The following is a 17,469-nucleotide window of genomic DNA, read 5'->3' as shown; positions in this document are numbered from 1 at the left end:
AATATGCCCAGAATTATTATTCAACACCTTCCAAACATCTATACTAATGGTAAAATAATCCACCCTCAAATTGCTCATATTCTGTTTTGAAAGCTAATGTTCTCTCCCTCTCTCAGTCCCTGCTCCCTACCCCATCCTCATCATTTTTCTCCTTCCTTAATCTACATGGAGACTAAACTCAGTATTACAACTTCTCTCTCCTTCACTCTTTACAAAAAGCATGCATCCTTTTGCACATTTTCTAAGGTTTTTCATTGCTATAAAACAGTAGGTAAAATAACAAGGTTTGAAGAAGTCTTGGGCTTATACTTCATCTGTAAACTAAAAAGAAACCATATTGCTATATTATTCATGGACTGTTCCTGGTACATCCAGGAAAAGTGTCAGGTTTGAGGGAGTGCTCAGAGACTGCAGTGAGATTCATTCACATTTCATTAGAAATCTCAGACAGTTCAGGGGGCCCCGGTGGCTCATTCGGTTAAGGGTCCTATTCTTGGTTTCGGCTCAGGTCATGATCTCAGGGTCCTGGGATGGAACCCCGAGTCAAGGCTCCACGCTCAGCGCAGACTCTACTGGACATTATCTCCCTCTCCCTCTGTTCTTCCTGCTTCTGCTCTCTCATTCTCTCTCTCTCTCTCAAATAAATAAATAAATGAAATCTTAAAAAAAAAAGAAAGCTCAGACAGTTCTTTACATATTTTCCTTTCTCACAGTGACTCTGCTGGAATTTTGAACACAACTGGTTATCTAGGAGCAGGTTCTTGGGTAAAGAGCAGGTCCAGTGACCAATATGGCGCTCCCTGGGATGGAAGGAAGACAACCTGGCTGGCAATAGCTCCTTCCTCCCCACCTCCACTGAGGGTTTGTTTATTGTTTTTCCCTTCTTCCGGGGGGAGCTAGCTGTGCAGGTTTACCCTCTCAGTCTCCCTTACCCTCCTGGCTTCTCCAACTGCTCTAGATACCAGCTCCCACATGGAGACTGTCAGGTGAGAAATGGTCACATAAAATGCGTTCCCAAGGCACTTAGAAGAAAGGAGTCAGTTTATCAGCTTAGTTTTGGCTTAGCTCTTGATGACCCTGAAGGCCCTATAGCTTAGGCAGATTTAGAATGTGTAATTGGATTCTCTTGTTTGAAATGGATGTAGCATACTTGAAATGAATATAGGTATTGGAAAATAAGCATATCAGTTGCAGTCTATAAACTGCCGAGTCACTAGTGCTCCACCCTGCGAAGAGCCTTTCCGTCTGGCCAGGCCTTGCCGCCTGCCACACAGTCGTCTTTGTGCTTTGGGGAGTTGCAGAACTCCGTGGAACTGCTCCTTGTCTTTCAGGCTGGCATCCTTTCCTTTTGTTGGCTTTGCTTTCATTAGTTACTACATTTAGATGTTTGATAGGTTCTAAAATCGGAGATCCTCTGTTTGGGAACATTTTGAGTAGGGCAAGTTAAAGAAATCCAACAAATAAGATGCCATGTCCAGTGAAAAGATAATAAAAAGGTGAGCAGAACAGCATGCTTTAAATTTCACCCCTTCTTTCCTGCAGAGGACTTGAAGAAATGCTTTGTCATCTAAGTCCCTTTTCTTGGCCTGAGTCTCTGGTTACTTGGAGCCAACCAAAGTCCTGGCTTAATCACATTTCTTTGCACTCCAGGGTGATCATCTCAATTATTGAATAGATTTGAATGTATGTTCAGACCACAACCACACATCGCCGAAAGTCAGTGGCAGTGTGAGTCCCAACACAGCGTGTGTGTGGAGCCCCCAGGGTGGGCGTCAGCGCTGTCCTCCCCAGTCTGCCCCCACTGGCCGATGCTCAGAGCGGGGAGCAGCTTCAGCATTCTGCTCTTCTCGACTCTCCCTGGCCTAAAAGCCTGTGATTCTGGCTTTGAAGGGCGCTCTGGCTGGCCAGGCTGTGTTCTACCCTTCTGCTGCACTGCTCCATTTCCTATGCAGAGAAGGTGCCAGAGAAGCAATTCAATCCCAGCCCAGCCCACAGTGTCTGCCACCAGAGGTGGCAGAAGCCACCACTTGAACCGATACAGGTTTGGTTTGCAGAACTGAGAGAGAAGAAGTGGTAAATGTACCCACGTAGAACAAAACCTAATCTTGAAGTTTCTGATCAGCCCTAACACTGTGGCTCCTTGTGGACCCCATTCCTGCTTTTCCCACTAGAGCAAAGCTACCTTGGAGGTGGGTTTTGTTTTGTTTTGTGTTGTTTGGATAGTCCTCTTCCTTGGAAGTGGTTGCCTTCTCAGTGGTGTCCAGACCAGCAGAAGCAAAGAGGCTTAAACTGCAGCAGATGAATACACCAACTCCAGGGGCGAAGGAGCAGGTACTGGTGTTAATACAGGAAGGTTAATAGCACTCAGGGCCCCGGTTTCACACATTGACGAACGTGCAGAGAATTGCACGTTACAGAAAAGGTGAGACAAGGATAGCTGATGACTGTGGGCATGTACTGCAAATGGTGGGATGCACTGCAGTGAACAAAGGAACTGGAAAAGTAGGCAAAGTAAAATCACCAAATGAGAAAAGAAAGGGACCAAAGAGTAAGTAGCATGATGCTTTGAATAAATAGAAAGCAAATACATGTGAATGCAGAAACTTTTTTTTCCAGAAATAAAAGAGGGAGGGAAGAGGCTTTTTCTTTTTATTTTACAGCTTTATATACCATTTGAATTTCCTAACCACTTGATAGACATTTCTTTTTTAAGATTAAAAAAAAAAAATGGGTTATCCAGGTGATGGGATTATAGGCCTTGCAATTTCTGTCTTCATAGTCTTTCTGTAGTATAGAAAAGCTAATAGATTTTTTTTTAAAGATTTTTATTTTTATTTACTTGAGAGAGAGCGAGCAGGGGGAGGAGCAGAGGGAGAGGGAGAAGCAGACTCCGTGCTGAGCACAGAGCCTGACACGGGGCCCGATCCCAGGACCCTGAGATCATGACCTGAGCCGAACTCAAGAGTCAGCTGCAGGGCACCTGGGTGGCTCAGTCATTAAGCATCTGCCTTCAGCTCAGGTCATGATCCCACGGTCCTGGGATGGAGCCCCACGTCGGGCTCTCTGCTCAGTGGAGAGCCTGCTTCTCCATCTCCCACTCCCCGTGCTTGTGTTCCCTCTCTCACTGTCTCTCTCTCTGTCAAATAAATAAATAAAATCTTAAAAAAAAAAAAAAATCAGCTGCTTAACCAACTGAGCCACCAAGGCACTCCAATAGATGTGGGGTTTTTTAAATAAAATTAAGCTAAATCAGGTGAAATTTTTATAGGCAAGTGTGGACTTAATATCTGCTGTGATGCTACCTTTATAGACTAGCTGACAGAAGGTAATGTCTTACTGTAACCAGTCTGTGAGTCCACTGCAATGAGTAAGCAGTTGGATAGAGGGCCTTAGGATGCTAGCAAGAGCTATTCTAGATAACCAGCTTTGCTGGGGGAACCCTTCATATTCTTTACAGAAAGCCACTGGTTTGGGGCACCTGGGTGGCTCAGTCGTTAAGCGTCTGCCTTCAGCTCAGGTCATGATCCCAGGGTCCTGGGATCGAGTCCCTCATTGGGCTCCCTGAGCAGGGAGCCTGCTTCTCCCTCTCCTACTCCCCCTGCTTGTGTTCCTGCTCTCGCTCTCTCTCTCTGTCAAATAAATAAATAAAATCTTAAAAAAAAAAAAAAAGAAAGCCACTGGTTTCTAAATTTTTTGGAGCTGATTTCTATCACAGATGATGTTATTAAAACCCTGATCTGGGGGCACCTGGGTGGCTCAGTTGGTTAAGCATCTGCCCCCAGCTCAGGTCATGATCCTGGAGTCCTGGGATCAAGTCCCACATCAGGTTCCCTGCTCAGTGGGGAGTCTGCTTCTCCCTCTGACCCTACCCCCTCTCATGCACTCTCTATCTCTCACTCTCTCAAATAAATAAGATCTTAAAAAAAAACAACCCTGATCTGGCATCCTTTATTTTTTTTTCTCCTGACTTTGTTCTTCTGCTCCTTTCAAAACTAAATGCTGATCTGCTTTAATATGATGAGCCAGCACCTGTTTTGCTTTCTGACGTCTGGAAGAAATCAGAATACGTAAGATTCATGATGTATCAAATAAAAGGGGTCAATAGGAGGTATGCACAGAGCCCCTCGATGTGTCGAGCCTGCTTTTGAATGCCTTGAATGAAAAGCCACCATCTAATCACCACCTAGTTTTGTACGAATTGTTTTTTCCTAGGTAGTCCACACATTGTCCTTGGTGGCCTTTTATTGTTCCCATTCCCTCACTTCACATCAAATCTTCTGCTTTTTCTGAGTCTCCCCACCTCCAAAGCCCATCTCGGATCTCACCTCCAGCCTCAGCGCTGTCTGCCTAGGACTGAGGTGTTGCGTGTTGCAGGCTAGAGGAAGTGGAAGCTGGAAGGGTAGGCTGGGACCAAATTTTGGAGGTATTTGGTAGGCTAAGGTGCATGCTTGCACCTCATTCTGTAGTTAGTGGAAACTCTGTCAGTTTAGAGATTGCTTTTAATTGTGAGTACTGAATAAGAAAACAACAGTGATTTAAACAAATTTGGAGTTTTCTTTTTTCTTACCTACAGGAAATATGGAAGTAAACAGTACAGTGGTTCAAAGATGTCAGGGCCAGGTGTCCGTTACTGCCTTAGCTTTTCCCTCATGACAGCTTCCTGGTTACAAGGCAAATGCTCTACCTTGAACATCATACCCATGTTCAAGACAGGAACAAAAGGCAGAGTGAGGAGCCATGCTACCTGAGTCCTCTTCCCCTTTAAGGAGCATTCCCGCAAACCCAGCCTAACAATTGCAGTGTTCAGCTTCTTGGCCAGAGCTGTGCCTTGTGGCCAATTAGGGCTCTGTTAGAAAAGAAGCCTTGTGGGGCGCCTGGGTGGCTCAGTCATTAAGCATCTGCCTTTGGCTCGGTCATGATCCCAGCGTCCTGGGATCGAGCCCCACATCGGGCTCCCTGCTCCGCAGGAAGCCTGCTTCTCCCTCTCCCACTCCCCCTGCTTGTGTTCCCTCTCTCGCTTTCTCTCTCTCACTGTCTCTGTCTCTGTCAAAATAAATAAATAAAATATCTTTAAAAAAATAAAAGAAAAGAAGCCTTGTCTAGACCTTTATTAGGAAGCAAGCATGGAACAACACAGTTTGCCTATGCAAATGGCCAGTATGAATTTCCAAGAGAGAAATGCTGCAGCAAACATTTCCCCAATTGGGTTTTTTTTTGTTTTTTTTTACTATAAAGCACAGTTTTTTTTTTTTTGCCCTGCTTCCTGTGACATGAGCAGTATTTGGAACTTGTGGAAACATACATCCTAAAAACGACATAAGATGGAATGAAATCAAGTACCAGACGATTGTGGGTCAGACTTGGGAGCGTAGTAGAAGTCAGGGAAGGAAAAGTGTTGGAAAAACTTGAAAAGATTTCATGAGAAAGAGACCTGAGCGGAGCTATGAGAAATGGATGGGACTCTCTACCATGCTATAATGGCGGATGCATGACTTCTCTGTTGTCAAATCCCAAAACAACACTCAGAGTGAGCTCTGTGAACTGTGGACTTTGGGTGATAATGATACGTTGTGAACTGTGGACTTAGAGATTCATTGAACTGTGATAATGATATGTCTGTGTAGGTTCATTGATTGAAATAAATGTACCACTCTAGGGGCGCCTGGGTGGCTCAGTCGTTAAGCGTCTGCCTTCGGCTCAGGTTATGATCCCAGGGTCCTGGGATCGAGCCCCGCATCGGGCTCCCTGCGCAGCGGGAAGCCTGCTTCTCCCTCTCCCACTCCCCCTGCTTGTGTTCCCTCTCTCACTGTCTCTCTCTCTCTCTGTTAAATAAGTAAATAAAATCTTTAAAAAAAAAAATGTACCACTCTAGTGCAGGATTTTGACAGGGGGAGAGGTTGTGCATATGGGGAGGTGGGGGGCACATGGGAACGTCTCTGAACTCTCCACTCCATTTGGTGTGGACCTGAAACTTCTGTAAAAAAATAAAAGCTATTAAGGAAGGAAGGAAGGAAAGAAAGAAGGTAGGAAGGAAAGAAAGATAGGTAGATTGGATTTAAACAGTGGAAGAGATGGTGAGGCTGGTGTTCCAGCGAGAGGGGAAAAACGAACAAGGACACAGACGTACAGATGACTGCAGCGTAGGACAGCATGGTGAGATGGGTTTGCCCCTAATTTTAAACAACCTTGAGGTTAAACATTCACTTGTTACTCGAAAGGAATTGGAATAATCTTAACCTTCCATTTTTTACCACTCATTCCTATTGCATTTTTCTGAGTTTGCATAAGAAAATTTAAAGTCAAGTATTTTACTATTATGTTGTGCAGAGGAGGAAGAGTTAATTATTGATATTCTGCAGCCTTGTATATACGTGTTTTTTTCCACAGATTAAACTCAGTTGATTAATATTCATAGGATTAAAATTACGCTCATTTCTTTGCAAAACTGGTATTTAAAACTGACTCTGTTGTTTATTTGGGATTTTAAGAACTATACGTCTTCTACCTTGATCATTTTATTTTGCATTTAAGTATGAAAGCTGTTCTATTTTGTGGCCTATAGTAATCATTTTGTAAAATACTGGTATTAGCAATTTTAGTTTTCTTCTTAAAAGTAAATCATTATCCTGCTAAAAGTAAAAGCACCTTCTTTCAGTTGGTTACTTTAATTAAGCAGAGTAATGAAGTTGAGTTCTAATTATTTTTCCCCAAGTTATTTAACTAGTTGCTTTTAATTACACATTGAATTTCATTGAATTTGGTCTAATTTGATAAGCTCCCTATCCAGCTGTTGAAACTTAGAAAATTAGCTACAGTCTCCGTAATTTACCGTTTCTCAGTGTAAATGGAAAACTTTCAATACGGTTAGGCTTTCCCACTCCTTTCTGTACTTTGCCCTGATCTTTGCTTCGTCATAAACATTATTCATATTATGGAACAGAGCTCCTTGGTGTAGTAGCTAGCATTGTGACTGGTGATAGATCACCGAGAAGGTCCATCACCCATGGGGATGAAGAGGCTTGCCCTTTAATCTGGTTTATATTAATGCAGGTGGAAGATACAGCCTTTTCTGTTCTATTTATAATGTTGCCATCTGGCTGAAGGAAGGTTTTTGCTTGTTTTATTTATTGGTTTTTAGATAAAAGTGTTTTGGGTTGGAGTTAAAGTATGTAATGTTTGCTCCTGTCAGCTGTGTCAGAAGGAGTTTGTACCATGAATCAGATAGCTGCTTTTATTGGTAAACAAAGTAGCTTAAGAAGTGATTCCCAATCATTTATACGCAAAAAATTGGTGGAACACGTGCTTTTCTAAAATACGGTTTTCTTCATTTCAGCTAAAATGGATGTTTGTCTTTTTAGCAGACTACCAAAACAAATCTATTAAATTGCTTTGGGGAAAATGTTGGGGTTTACAAATCTCTCAAAGCTGAAATGTTTGTTTTGTAGCCTTTCTGGTATTTCCAGCAAAGGCTATAATGTTTTCATGCTTCTTCCCCTGCAGTATAGGCAATAGTCTGTTGTATTTGGAGTCTGTCACTCTAATTCCTATGATACTCTAAGTGATACTGAACAGACCTTTCTGTTACATGGCTGCAAACGCAGTGATTTGATTTTGAGGCTTGCCTGATGTCACGTCAAAACCATCCTAGAATTACATTGTTTTCTGTTTTTTTCCTGGCATGGAGTGAACATGACTATAATCTGACAATTCTTTTGGTCACCTTTTCTCTACAGTCTTAGCAGGCATCAAAAAACGAACAAATGTACACTTTTTCTTGTTACTTGTCATGAATACTTTTTCTTTCGGGGCCTTGGCCCCAGTTTTGCTCAGAGTACACCACCCACCATCCAGCCGTTCCCTCATTCCCTTCTTCAAGTATTTATTCAGTGTCACACAGGTGCCAGATAGGGAGCTAGCCACTAAAGATGGAGATCCTGTGGGTGAAAATCACGGGCCCTGCCCTCAGATTGCCCCAGTCGAGTAGAGCATTATCTCGAACTGCGCCTGACCAAGTGTCAAAGACAAAATGGACAAAATGCCTCAAGTTCCATTTAACTGGACAGCAGCTGTGGTTCTTTAAGCTCAAAACACAATGGCTGTGATTAGAGCTCTTTGGAGACAACAAGTAGCCCACTCCTTATCCCTTAATTCCGGTAACCTGTTTTGGCAGAATTATCTTTTGGTGTTATTTAAGTAATATTTACACTATTCCTGTCATATGTAATTTAACAAAAAACGGAATTTTTGGTGAAAAGTTATGGTTATGTCAGTATTTTTGACATGGACATTTCAGTGCAATTGCCTCAACTTTCCTTTGGAAGTAGATGGACTATAAATTATTAATAAATGACTCTGTGTGTCTGTCCCATTCTTCATGCCTTCACGTTATAGTTAGGATGAGGAGTAATGTTTCTGGTGCATTCTGTTCCCATGGATCACATAACTGTACACAATGCTGGATTGTATTTATAAAATCAGTGTCTTTGTGTTGGGTTTGTATTATCTCAGTATTGGACAAATTTCTTTGTCTTTTGGTTGACTATCCCTTTCTATCACAGTCATAAATTTTTCATTTTTTTCATTACACAGAAATGAAGTAATCAGAAGGTGACTTTCAGTCACTGTTCATTGTTGCTGAATAAGCTCCCCCTAAACTTAAAGATCTCCACGTGGTCTTATAAGCCTCTGGTGCAATCTGTTGTAGCCACCAAGTCACAACTTTCTGTTCTGTCTGGAGAGCATGAAATACAAAGAAAAAGTAAAAATTGAATTGTTTCTGTCAGAATGAATAAGGACGAAATGGGAGACTCCGAGATGCATTATCAAATATTCTTAATTGCATTTGTTTTTACAGCAAGAAATGAGCAACAGATTGTTGAGTAAATGGTTCCTTGTCCTTATTGCTATGTCAGATTAAACGTGGCTGGATTTTATTTATTTATTTTTTGAATATTTTATTTATTTGTTTAACACAGAGAGAGAGCACAAGCAGGGGGAGCAGGAGAGGGAGAAGCAGACTCCCCGCTCAGCAAGTAGCCCGATGCGGGGCTCGATCCCAGGCAGACACTTAACCGACTGAGCCTCCCAGGCGCCCCCGTGTCTGGATTTTAGACCATAGCACAAAGTGGATTTCTTCTGGCATAGAAGGGCAGGTTAGAGTCTGCACTGTTTCCCGGCATCTGCAGTTACACGTGTCGCCAGCAAGCAACGCCTATAAATCTACATACTGAGGTGGCTGCTTCCCTATCCTGTGGTGACCTGTGAAAGATTAAACGCCCCAGTGAGCCTCTGCCCACATTTTATTTCCTTGACCCTCCTGCAAAATGACCTTCAGAACAGCCCGCTTGTTTCCCAGCCAGGCACATTTCCTCCATTCTGTATTTCCTCATCCTACCCACCATCCTTGCTCCACGGAGGTGGCGGCTGGGGTCCCATTTCCTGCAGGAGTTGAAGCAGAGGGGACGCTGAGGGCTCAGGGAGGTTCCCTGTGTGGTGGCACCTCGCTGTCCCGGGCTCTGTCGTGGATGGCCACAGTGACGACTCTGCCAGTTCTGTGATGCTTCAAGGACAGGCATGGTTTTCACCGTGGTCACCGGAGTCACCGTTTCCCCTTGAGGGTCAGATACTTATCTCTTGGTACCTGTTAAGGGGAGATGGGAAGATCTGAAAAAATTGTTAAATGATACAGAAAGCAGAATTCTTAAGATGTCTGGTTTTAGCCTGGTTTCCTTTTGTTGTTTTCATTAAGCTGATAAGCACTTTTTATATATATATACACTTCCAGCAGGCTTGTTATAGGCTTCACTTTGTGTTTACCCAGAGTCCACTGAAGCTGTAGTAGCTCACCCACCAGAAGTCCCGCATGACATACTCCAGTGACTTTCATTGCCTCAGGGTCAAGTCCAAACTCTTGGAATTCAGGGAGGCATTGACCTCAGCCTGTTTGTCTTATTTTCAACTGCCTACCTTCTTAAACCTGCTGTTCCGACTGCACAGTGCCCTGATTATCTTCTTTTTTTTTTTAATTGCCTAGGTAGTCTTGCTTATGGCCTCTAGCCAGAAGTATTCTCTGCTTTACTCTTCACTTACACAGACTCTCTCCATTCTCCAAAATTGTTATCCAATGAAGTTTTATATCACTACTACCCCCTTAGCACCTTCTCCCACCTCTGAATCTCTATAATACTGTCTGCATCATTTATTTGGTTATCCATGCTCTATGGTACATTGATTTTTTAAAAACTAAACGGATCCATTGCTACAATTTCATGCGTTTTTATGTTGTCTCTTCCAAAAGTTCATAAGCATCTTGCAAGTAGATGTTGTGTCCTTTGATCTTTGTGTTCTTAGTGCCCAGCACAGTGGCTGGCCCATGAGAGTATCTGTAAATGTTTATTGAAAAAATTATTTAGAGCACCTGGGTGGTGCAGTCAGTTAGGCATCTGACTCTTGGTCTTGACTCAGGTCAGGATCCCAGGGTCATGAGCTCAAGCACAGAGTCGGCTTGAGATTTTTTTCTCCCTCTCCTGCACCTCCCTCTTGTGCTTGCTCTCTCTCTCAAATAAATAAACCTTTTAAAAGTTTTTTTTAAAAAAAGAAAAAATTATTTAACATTTCTGAGCCTGGGAATGTAGTAGTTCCATTGATACTAAGACTAACATCAGGATTGGCTGATTTTGTGAGGACAGTTAGTTCACCTTTTGACATAGTTTCCAGTGATCACAGAGAAACAGGAGCATAGGTTCCCTAAAGGTGGGAGACAAACTGTATTTGAGAGAGCATATTTGTAAATGCACTTGAAAATGACTGACGTGGAGAGCGTGCTTCAGGCCATAAGAGACCACTTTTCTGAAGAGAAGAGAAATTACTCGGGGAATCAGAAGGTCCAAAACACAGTTTGAAGAAGTAACCTAGAATTAAGGGTTCAGGAAAGGAAAAGTGGTAGAAGGAGACACATTAATATTTCTTCCCAGTACTGAGCACGAGGTGTCCCCCGAGTCAGGTGCTGTCTGAGCAATGCTAGTAGAAGAAAACAAGGGAAAGCAGGACATTGAACCCAGGTTTGTCTAGTGCCAACTCCCATGAACTCCATCATTCCTTTAATTTCACATACTATTATGAGGAACTTAAACTGAGAAGCTCTCTATCCTGTGGAATAATCAGAAGAGTCATTAGAGAAGGTTGCCTTATGGCCTCATTCTAATGCAAATTTCATAAATAACGGATAAAACCTTTAAGATCTGTGTTACAATACTCCTGGCAGCTCTATTAGAATAAAATTTAACGGTCAAGTAAATAAGCAAAAGGATGATAAAGTAGAAAATTTTAGGTGAAACACTGAATTGCCTGAAAACTACTCTGTAATCACTCTCTGTTACATTTTTAAACCAATAACATTCTTCAGTTGCCACAACAGTGTTCTGCAGCCACATTTTTCAAATAAGTGATTTGTTTAGTGTGTCTGGGGGTCTGTCAAGACCACCCAGGGTCTGTGATTTACTAGGAAGACTCAGGACTCAGCATGGAGTCAGACTCGTGGCTAAGATTTATTGGAGCAAAACCAGGCCTTCCTAAAGAGAGCTCTCTGACACCTGCTGTGTGAAGTCTTTTCTGCACAGGTAACCTGAAACTATTAGGTTGAGACCTATGAAGTTGCAGTATTCAACCATTTTTTTACTACAAAAATGGCAATTGTCAGGATGCCTGTGTGGCCCAATCCGTTAAGCGTCTGCCTTTGGCTCAGGTCATGATCCCAGGATCCTTGGATCGAGTCCTTGCTCGGCAGGGAGCCTACTTCTCCCTCTGCCCCTTCCCATGCTCCCTCCCTCTCTCTCTCAAATAAATAAATAAAATCTTAAAAAAAAAAAAAAGAAAAAAGGCAATTGCCTGTGGTTCAACTCTCTTTTACTCTCTCCCAAAGCTGTTCGTGTACCCCGAGCTGCATGTCTGCCAAGTCCAACTGAACAATATAGCAAAGAAGAACTCATACAGAGCTGGGCCTAATGGCTAAACTCTATTAAAAATAGTGACAGAAAGGGGCACCCGGGTACCTCAGTCGGTTTAGCGCCTAACTCTTAATTTCAGCTCAGGTCATGATCTCAGTCAGGGTCGGGAGGTCAAGCCCCATGTTGCACTCAGCACAGAGTCTGCTTGAAATTCACTCTCCCCCTCCCCCTCTTCTTCTGCCCCTACCCCTGCTCATGTGTGCCCATGTACTCTCTCTCTCTCAAATAAATCTTTTAAAAAAATAGTAACAGAAATACATTATCCTTGTAGACATCAAGACCACATATCATTCAGTGAGATTTAAACTCAGGATGGTTCCTAAGATTGTAGTCCTAAATGTCTTATTAGAGTAAGCTTTTTTTTTTTTTTTACTAAATTAAGCATTTGTTGAACCAATTATTCTGATCAGTTGAGAGAGACTCTTCAACCACACCATAGAGCCAAAAATAGAAACAAAGCAGTGAGAACCCTTGCCCTTTATGGGAAGACATGGCAAGGAATGCAATGAATCGTAGAGGGTATGGATTTTAGGGGCTCATTTGTGGCACTTACTGGAGCTGCAGGATTTTTACTGGATGAAAGCTCCAAATGTCTGCCATCTCTATATTTTGTTTCAGAGCAGTTTAGAGGGAGACAGAGCCCCAGACCACAAGGGTGCTTGCTTCTCTGCATCCTTCCTCTTGTCTTTAACATTCTCACATGTGACACTAATGGAATAAAGCTTTCAAGCTAACAGGAAGATCAATAGAGATTTTATAAGGCTAGCAAAGACTTTTTGAGCATCATGGTATATGACTCAGTTTTCTTTATGAAAAATGAAAGAGATTCAAATTAATACTGGAAAGTCACCTGAGTCATTTAAAAAATGGTATTTTTGAATGGTGAAATAAAAAATGGTATATTCAATCCTGTCTGCTAGTTACCTAGGATTTCCAGTTTTTTAAATGTTGGAAATCTTAAATAAATTACTTCCATCATGTTCTCAAATAGTGAAATTCCCTGTACTTTGTTTAAAAAAATAATAGTAAGATTTTATTTCCCGTTATTATAATGGAGGGTTTGGGGCGGTTGTTGTTGTTGTTGTTGTTTTAAAGATTTTATTTATTTATTTGACAGAGAGAGAGAGATCACAAGTAGGCAGACAGGCAGGCAGAAGGAGAGGGAGAAGCAGGCTCCCCACTGAGCAGAGAGCCCGACATGGGGCTCCATCCCAGGCCCCTGGGATCATGACCCGAGCCAAAGGCAGACGCTTAGCAAGACTGAGCCACTCAGGTGCCCGTTGTTGTTTTCTAAAAGCTCATATTTACTTAATGCAATGGTAACTTGAAGGGCATTCAATCTCCTGAAACTGTCACCTAAGTCCCAGAAACACTGAGGATTGCCTCTTCCAAAGCCAGGTTGTACCCTAAAAACCATACCAATAAGCCCAGCCTACTTGAGGGCCCCCAGGAGGTGTGATTGTAGCTGAGTCGGAAACCTCTGAGGACAGCAGCTGAGCCAGACTTCGCACCCCAGGACCCTGTCACCAACTTGACATAGGTTTACTTTCCCCATTAGTGCTGCATGAGCAAAGCCCTGGGAAAACAGAAACCGTTTCCCACATTTGTGTAGGGAATAAAGAGAGAGCCAATAAAATACTTACTACCAGTTATTGAGCATTGTGGTGGGTCCAGTGCTCTCACTAATTTTCACAACCCTGGAAGTAAGTGTTGTCCCTCTTTACAGATGGGAAAATTAAGGCTGAGAGGTGATGTGCTGAGAATTCACACCCCGTTAAGGGCACAGCCAGGTCAGCTGACTCCAAAGCACACACCACCGCCTCAAAACTTCCAAACACACTGCTACACCATGCCAAGAGCCCCAAGTGCCGTGGTTGAGGGAGGCCTAGACCTCAGTGGAAGAGCGAAAGAGAGAAAACGAATGTGTTAAACATCTGTTGTATTCTAAGCTCTGTGGCACATTCTTCCCATGCATCTTCTCCACTAATCCTCGCATCTTCCCAGCAGCCCTGTGAGGGAGGCCGTATCCTCCCCCCACCACCCCCCCAGCCCCGCAACCTACTCAGAGAGGACAAACTTTCTGAAGGTCACCTGAGCCCAGATCTGTTTGAGTTTATATCTTCCGTCTTATCACGAGTGTTAACCAGAGAGGTTTTTGGAGAAATAAAGATTCTTACAGTGGTGGAAGGAAAAGTGGACTGATAGAAAAGTGGAAAGATAACCTGAAAACGTTAGATGAATGTCTAACCTAAAGAGTAGACATTAACAATTATTTATAAATTATTATTGTTAGAATTATAACTTATAATCTTGGACTAAACAGACTGACCATTTTTAAAATTTCTTTTGCTTTACTAAGTTAAGCTGTCATTTTTACATGAGCATTAAAAATTTTAAGATTTCAAATGTGTCTTGTTATGAGTAGGACCCAGAAGGTTTTCCGGGATAGCAGTGAATTCCTGAGATCCGGATGATAAGAGGGCAGGCAAATCGATGTTCAGCTAGAGCAGATCCAGTAGAAGTCAGATGTAGATAAATTGGGATTCAAGTAACCAGACCTGCAGTTTAATTCAAGTATATTTTTTACATTTAAATTTCAAGATGATAAAACAAACTATAGCTCTTCCCCCCCCCCCACCGCCCCTGAAAAAAAAAGCTCTTATCAGAGATTATTTGGACAAGTCACTTGGACTGAACATGTGTTACAGTCTTTTTAATCTCCTTCATGGTGGACTGTTACATAATAGTTAGGATTGATGTTTGTTGTCAGGACCTGGGGGCCCTTCAGATATGCAATCACCAGAGAAAGATTAAATTATGTCATATATACCAAGGCAAGAAAGAAATGAATACATTTGAAATTCTAAACAAATCGTTCTCATTCTTTTTCAGTTAACTAAAAATAATAAATAGCAGATCCATAAATAGCTTACTAATTAAGGCTTTACTTACTGTGTGCTGGAGGTAGCTCTATAACAAAAAGGAAAATTATAATCATAGTACTCCAAATATGTGATACATTCTACTTCTTTCTGTTATGTTTCTTAACAACTTCTTTTTTTTTTTTTTTAAAGATTTTATTTATTTATTTGACAGAGAGAGACGCAGCGAGAGAGGGAACACAAGCAGGGGGAGTGGGAGAGGGAGAAGCAGGCTTCCCGCGGAGCAGGGAGCCCGATGCGGGGCTCGATCCCAGGACCCTGGGATCATGACCTGAGCCAAAGGCAGACACTTAACGACTGAGCCACCCAGGCGCCCCCTCTTAACAACTTCTTTATGAGCAATTTTAATAAGATTAACTTGCAGAATAAGGAGGAAGGTGGTTCTTTTTTTTTAATTTATTTATTTTAGAGAGAGAGAGCACAAGCATGAGTGGGAGGGGAAGATGGAGAGCGAGAGAGAATCTCAAGCAGACCCTCCACTGAGCACAGAGCCTGTCGAAGGGCTTGATCTCACGACCCTGAGATCATGACCTGAGAAATCAAGAGTCAGACGCTTAATTGACTGAGCCACCCAGGCGCCCCATTATCTACAATTTTCCAAGCTAATACTATATGTAACTGAGAGAGAGCCACAAAGATTCGGTGTATTCCTCATTTAGAGGTCAAAGGTAAATTTAGGGAATATTTTTTTTTAGTAATTTCTTCTTAGTACATCTTGGGAATAGTTTTTAAATTTAGTCTTCTTAAAGCATAATTATTATCACACCTTTTCAGGTTCAAAAACTTTGAGGCAGTCATTCCTATTTTCTAGATAATGTCCAATTTCCAAAGCCTAATGGAGAGAGAATATGTACTATGTCAGGGGCAAGGGCTGCAAAGAAAGCAGGGGAAGCAGTGCAAAGTGCTGAGTGATGGGGGTGCTATTTTAAACAATTCAAGGGGATTCTCTAATGTCTTATATAAGCAGAGTCGCAGAGGAAGTGAAATCCATGTGGGTATCAGAGACAAAAACGTTTCGAGTCCATGCAAAGTTCTGGGATGGACTGAGCCAGGATGACTAGAACAGAGTAATTAAGAGGGAAAGGGGTACCTTGTGGGCCATGATGGAGACCTTAGGTTTTACTCGGAGCAGGATGGGAGCTATCGGAGAGCTTTGAGCAGAGGAGTGACACAACTTATGTTTTAAGGGGATCACTCTGGCTACTAAGATGAAAACAGACTAAAGGTGGTCAGTGGGAGGATCATGTGGACTGGGTAAGAGGATATTGTAGTCACACAGGGAAGAGATGATTAGAAAGGCAGCAGGAGAGGTGGTAAAATGTTTTATAAGGTAGAGGTGAAAGAACTTACTAACACATTGAGCATGAGAAGTGACAGAAGTCAAGGATGAGTCCAGGGTTTGGGGCATGATCAGCTGGAAGGGTAGAATTGCCTCAGTTGGTGGAGAGGACTGGGCAGAGCAGGTTTTAAGGCAGAGAGTAGGAGGCAGAAACTCATGGGCTTGGTTTTTGACATGATTTGTATCTGAGACAGTAGCAGACATCTTTTAAATATCCTTTGAATACACTGAAGTAATATGAGTAAAGCGACGCCTAGGTGGGCGCAGTGCGTTAAGCATCCGCCTTCAGCTCAGGTCATGACTCCGGGGTCCTGGGATCGAGCCCCGCATCGGGCTCCCTGCTCAGCGGGAAGCCTGCTGCTCCCTCTCCCTCTGCCTGCCACTCCCCCTGCTCATGTGCGCGCGCTCTCTCTCTGACAAATAAATAAAATCTTAAAAATATATATATGGGTAAAGAAAGTAATATGTTTACAGTATGGGATCCTGTACTTGACGTAACCAGAGAATTACCTGGTATTTCTGCCCTTCATTTCTTTCCTAGAATACATTTCCCTTAGTCTCTTTAATAATCTTTGTTATGGAACTTTTGTCAGAGGCTTTATCAAAATCCTAGTAAATTTTATGTCCTGGCTCCTTTCTGGTGACCCACGTAGTTATGTTCTTGGAATTTTGGGTTCCTAATGCATGAACTTTCTAAGTACTAAGATCAGAGACTTTGGATACCAGTCATGCTTCCCCGTGCTTGCTTTATGTATGAACTGGGGCCCTGGAACATGCTACTTCTGTAGGATCAGTCGAGCCACGGACCTTGAGTTTTGAATGCGTCCTTCCCACAGAACTGGCAAGAGTTGTAACAGCCTCATCTTTTTATTTCCCGAATCTAGCTTAGTACCTGATACAGAGGTTCACAGTAAATGTTGAATAGGTGAATGTTTCTGAATCAATTTTAAGAAACTAAATATGGTCTTTTCTCTTTTGTCTCATTTGTATAGCGCCTGAAAGCTACAAAGTGCAAGATAAGAAAATTGCTGCCTCCAGCCGGCCCTCTGCTATTTCAGGACAAAATAGCAACTACTCAGGAAATAAGCCAGGTACTATGCGTGGCATTTACTGTAGAAAAAAAGGTTATCCCTAAAGCCTAAGGCGGGCTAGAATTTAGGAGAGCTTAGTTCCAGTCCTGCTA

General features: G+C 42.5%; 1 protein-coding gene across 6 annotated transcripts in view; it reads left to right on the top strand.

The window, feature by feature from the left end:
- The window catches only part of MAP7 (microtubule associated protein 7), a 171,196-nt gene that overhangs the window by 91,389 nt on the left and 62,338 nt on the right, over positions 1 to 17,469 (top strand). For all 6 annotated transcript variants that reach the window (XM_081829064.1, XM_081829066.1, XM_081829069.1 and 3 more), the window contains exon 2: positions 17,279 to 17,377. In XM_081829064.1, the coding sequence (XP_081685190.1) occupies positions 17,279 to 17,377 (99 nt within the window). The remainder of the gene's footprint in view (positions 1 to 17,278; positions 17,378 to 17,469) is intronic.

This window comes from Leptonychotes weddellii, chromosome 8 (assembly GCF_054177405.1).
Source record: "Leptonychotes weddellii isolate Sample4059 chromosome 8, ASM5417740v2, whole genome shotgun sequence".
Taxonomy (NCBI): Eukaryota; Metazoa; Chordata; class Mammalia; order Carnivora; family Phocidae; genus Leptonychotes; species Leptonychotes weddellii.
Note: the sequence above shows the minus strand (reverse complement) of the source record. Positions and strands in the feature narration are given on the sequence as shown.